This window comes from Pinus tabuliformis, chromosome 8 (genome assembly GCF_031772625.1).
Source record: "Pinus tabuliformis cultivar Carrire ecotype Pingquan chromosome 8, CPIR1, whole genome shotgun sequence".
NCBI lineage: Eukaryota > Viridiplantae > Streptophyta > Pinopsida > Pinales > Pinaceae > Pinus > Pinus tabuliformis.
The window spans coordinates 1,162,409,305-1,162,413,445 of record NC_142294.1 but is presented as its reverse complement, the minus strand read 5'-3'; the positions used below and the strand labels follow the sequence as shown (position 1 = coordinate 1,162,413,445).

The 4,141-nt window shown below is 37.4% G+C and overlaps 1 protein-coding gene and 1 pseudogene across 1 annotated transcript; both read right to left on the bottom strand.

The window, feature by feature from the left end:
* Nucleotides 1–201: 201 nt before the first annotated feature.
* On the bottom strand, nt 202–3,084 carry LOC149239469 (laccase-4-like). The gene is made up of 6 exons (XM_089367148.1): nt 2,891–3,084; nt 2,634–2,785; nt 2,133–2,377; nt 1,900–2,025; nt 838–1,806; nt 202–710 (listed from the first exon to the last, which is right to left on the bottom strand). The coding sequence occupies exons 1-5, from the start codon at nt 3,041–3,043 to the stop codon at nt 1,184–1,186; spliced, it is 1,299 nt and encodes a 432-aa protein (XP_089223274.1). The 5' UTR covers nt 3,044–3,084; the 3' UTR covers nt 202–710; nt 838–1,183.
* Nucleotides 580–1,183, bottom strand: LOC149239470 (laccase-17 pseudogene; annotated as a pseudogene).
* Nucleotides 3,085–4,141: the final 1,057 nt, after the last annotated feature.

The following is a 4,141-nucleotide window of genomic DNA, read 5'->3' as shown; positions in this document are numbered from 1 at the left end:
TGCATTTACATTGCACTGGTCATTTTATACCATAAAAGCAAAAGAACTAATAAACATTAAACTGATAAACATTAGCAATACATGTTAGAACCTAATGTATGATTTTATTACATTATTTTTAATAGTCTAAACATTTTACGGAGAAGATCCATCATCTTCACCATTAAATCAAAATTTTACCACCACCTTACATTACCTTTATCTAAAGGCACACTTATCACTTTGTAATTCATATATCATACATGGAAGAACCCAAAACTCTTTTATTCATGTATCACTCTGTAATTCATAGATCACACATGGAAGAACCCAAAAATCTTTTATTCATGTACCAAACACTTGTCTGTACAGTGATTCAATACAGTTCTACTTCAGTGTGATTGGTTGCCCCTTGTTGTCTTTTTCTAACCATCCTCCTCGTTCTATGAAAAGTCTACCTGAGAAGAGAGGCCAAAGGTGGCACTATGTTTATTGTGAATTCTTCTTAACAAAAACCCAACACCACATCCAAAACAAACACAAGAAACAAGAATGAAATGAAATGAAAATGATGGTGGGCACGAGAAGGAAAGAAGAGGATCAACAAGGAGGGAGGTCGGAAGGGGGAGGCGGGAGAGTTTGAAGGGGCCCTTTTCCATTCTTTACTACCCATGCCATCTTCAGTCCCCACGATGTGTGAACCTCCAAATGACAGTGCATGAACCACACCCCTGCATATATTCCATGGATATTGAGTAAACAAACATTATTATAATTTTCATCTATGCAATGATATGATTTAATGCAAAGTTGAATGGGAAATGAGATGAGATTATGTGAATATTTTGTATATATTACCTGGATTGTCTGCACGGAATCTGATAGCAGCCCAACCTCCTTTGGGAACTCCCACAGTGTTTCTCTCGACAGGGTCAATGAGGTTAAAGTTTGGTGCATCTGTTGATTCATTGTAGTTTCCAACACCTTGGCCCACCACAAAGAAATTGAAACCATGGAGATGGACAGGGTGGCTGTCTGTGCTGAAGATGCTAGTGTCTTGAAGAATCAATTGAACAGTTGTGTTAAAGGGAAGGACTTTTACTCTAGTCCCATTCACAGCCTGTGTATTATTGGGTGGAGTGCCAGTGTAATTGAATGGGAATGGAGGATTGTCTGGAAAATTGGTCTTATAGACTCCTTTCATCTACTTGAAATAGTGGGACTGAAGAAGAGCAGTGTTTGGGAGAACAAAAGAAATGTTGTTGACAGAGGCAGTGAATCTTGTTCCATTGGGTGCCTGGCATGTGGCATTTCCCATCCCCTTTGGACAAGGATTCAATCCCAGACCAACTGTAAAGAAAAACTTCTTGTCCACTGTTTGAGGAACCAGTGCAGGGAATTGTGAGTTAGCCAAGCTTCTTAGTTTTGCACTAAAGTTGGCTGCAAAGGAAGTGTCATTAAGGGCAGGGAGTTTAGGCATCATAATGATGGAAGAGGTATTAGAGTTGGAAATGTTGTAGCTCACAATTCCTGCAACAGTGGAGTTATCAAATGTTCCACCACCTGTAACAAATGGGCGAGCTGCTATGTAAAATTGGTTAACTCCTCCAACATTAACAGTAGCATTAGTAGTGAATAACACATTGGTGGTTTGGCCGGGTGTTATAACAAGAGTGTCTGTTTGGAAAGGCTTCACATAAACTGCATCTACTTCCACCACAGTCATGCTGTGATTTGCAATGGCAAGGAAGAGCTCATCATTGAGTGCAGCATTGATGATTCGAAGAAGATATGTCTTCCCAGGATTGACATTCAGAACAAATGTATCTACATAACATACCATGGTTAGTAAATGAGTGACAGTTTCTTTTGTAACCAATACATCAAATAAATAAAAAAATTAAATACAATTATCATTACCATTGGAGCAATTGTAAAGTGGTCCAGGAAGCCCATTTATAGTGTAGGCATCTGACACATTTGGACCTCCACCTGTTTGGAGGGCCTGCTGAATAACCTTCTCAGTATCTGCATTCCACCATTCTCCTGCAAGGTGGTGTTTATAAAACCATTAAATTCCATCTGGTATGCTCTCTAGCCATTGTTACACAGTCCAGATTATCCATAAAAGGTATTAAGATATATGGACTTACCTAGAATAATGGGGACTTCTTTGGATGGCTTGGGAAATGGGTAGGGAGTGTGTGGCTTAGGATATATAATGATGGCACCATGTACACTAGCTCTTAACCAAGAAATGTGTGCGTGCCACCATAGAGTTCCTCTCTGTCCTGTGATGGTGAAGTTATAAACGTAACTCATTCCAGTTTGAAGTGGACATTGGGTGATATAACCAGGACCATCTGCCCATCCAGACCTCAGCTGTCGAATCCCATGCCTGCATGCAAAAACATACATAAATACATGATCTCTAAAACTATTCAACTAACATACATAAATACATGATCTCTAAAACTATTCAGTGGTTGAACACAAGCTGAGTCAATATTATGAATGAGTAGAATTAGTTTAGCCATATAAATTAAATGATCCCACATAAACATCAATTCACAATAATCAGCAAAATACTTACTTTATCATAAATATCATATCTTATATTACTAAAATTAAAAAAAAATCATAAATATAATTACCAGTGAATAGTCACGTTGTCCTTGACGTGGTTTACCAGTTTTATAATTACTTGATCTCCCTCCTGAGCAAAAATGGTAGGTCCTGGATATTGTCCATTCACTGTGATCAAAGGTTTTGTGTTGCAAAGACGTGTCACATTACTCTGCCTCACCTGCAACCCAATGCATTTATACTAATTAGATTAATATAATCAAACACCCAAACACCCCAAGTGAACTCCAACATAGTATAAATAATTTGCAGTATATGTAGTTACATTGAACTTGTAATGCCTGGTTGTCTGCCAATGCTTTCCTGCTGCTGTATCCAGGTACTGAATGATGACCAGCAGAATGACAATTAACAAGTACTTCACAGCTGCCATGGAAGGGCAAGGGCAAAGGCAGAGCAACGTCTTTGAGTTCAACATTTTCCTCCTGCTACTTAACTTATAAACTATGAAACCTTAGCTTGAATATAGCTGAGATTGCTGTGATCAGCTTGGAGGCTTGGCATTTATATATATAACCAATAGCCCTGAAGGTTGCCGCGTGTCTTTCTGGTTGTGGGGTATAATTTGGTGGTGAATCGGTGGAGTAAATATAAGAACATACACTCACAAACAACCATGGACATTGCACAGAGAAAACCTTTGCCTAATTGCTTCTGTGCAGGTGTACCAACTCAGTTGAAAGAGTCGTTCATTGTAAGAAGGAATCGATGTAATTAAGATTAATGAAGATTTAGTTTGAACATTGAAAGGCTTAATGCGGGGTTAGGACATCCATGCTTTTCTGGCATGGCACGAGGTCCTATATATAAGTTAAGATATGCTAATCACAGGATCAGTCCTTATCCACTGAGGATCACCATGAAAAAAACTGTCCTTATCCATGAACAAACTGTCTCCTTTAATAAAATGCTGCCCTATCCATGCTAATTCCAAAGTTGAGTTCATTGATCGACAGATAGTAGAAAGTGGTCTCCACTTCGGTTGAGTGGAAATAGAATTTTCCATTACTTTCCTAACACATAATTGACCACAACAACTCAAGTCCATTTCAATTCTTTATTGACCAGACATTGCTGTTCAAATTGCTGTTCAACATAACTCCCACTACCAAAGGAGGAACTCTTTAACTCCCCTCAGAGATATCCTGTCGACATATCCTCAGAGATATCCTGTCGACATTAAAAGAAAATTCTAGAGAAGTATGACATTATATGTCTGGCTGTGGAGCCGTTGGTCTTGGAGTCATTAAAGATAAAAAGTAGGAAGTTTATAATTTTCATTGATATTATCATTATATTAAAGTTAAATTTTAAAGATTTGATTGTAGAAAGTTGACGGAGATTGCTGAGCTGTATAGGCTTTACGTCATGTAGATTTGAATCCATGATTTTTGAAATACATTTTATCAGAGTATAATAGAAAATTTTTAATTGTTCAAAATTTTTAATTTTTCAATTTCTTATTTTATTTTTTCAAAATAACATATATAATTGAAATAGAGTTTTTTTTTTTTTT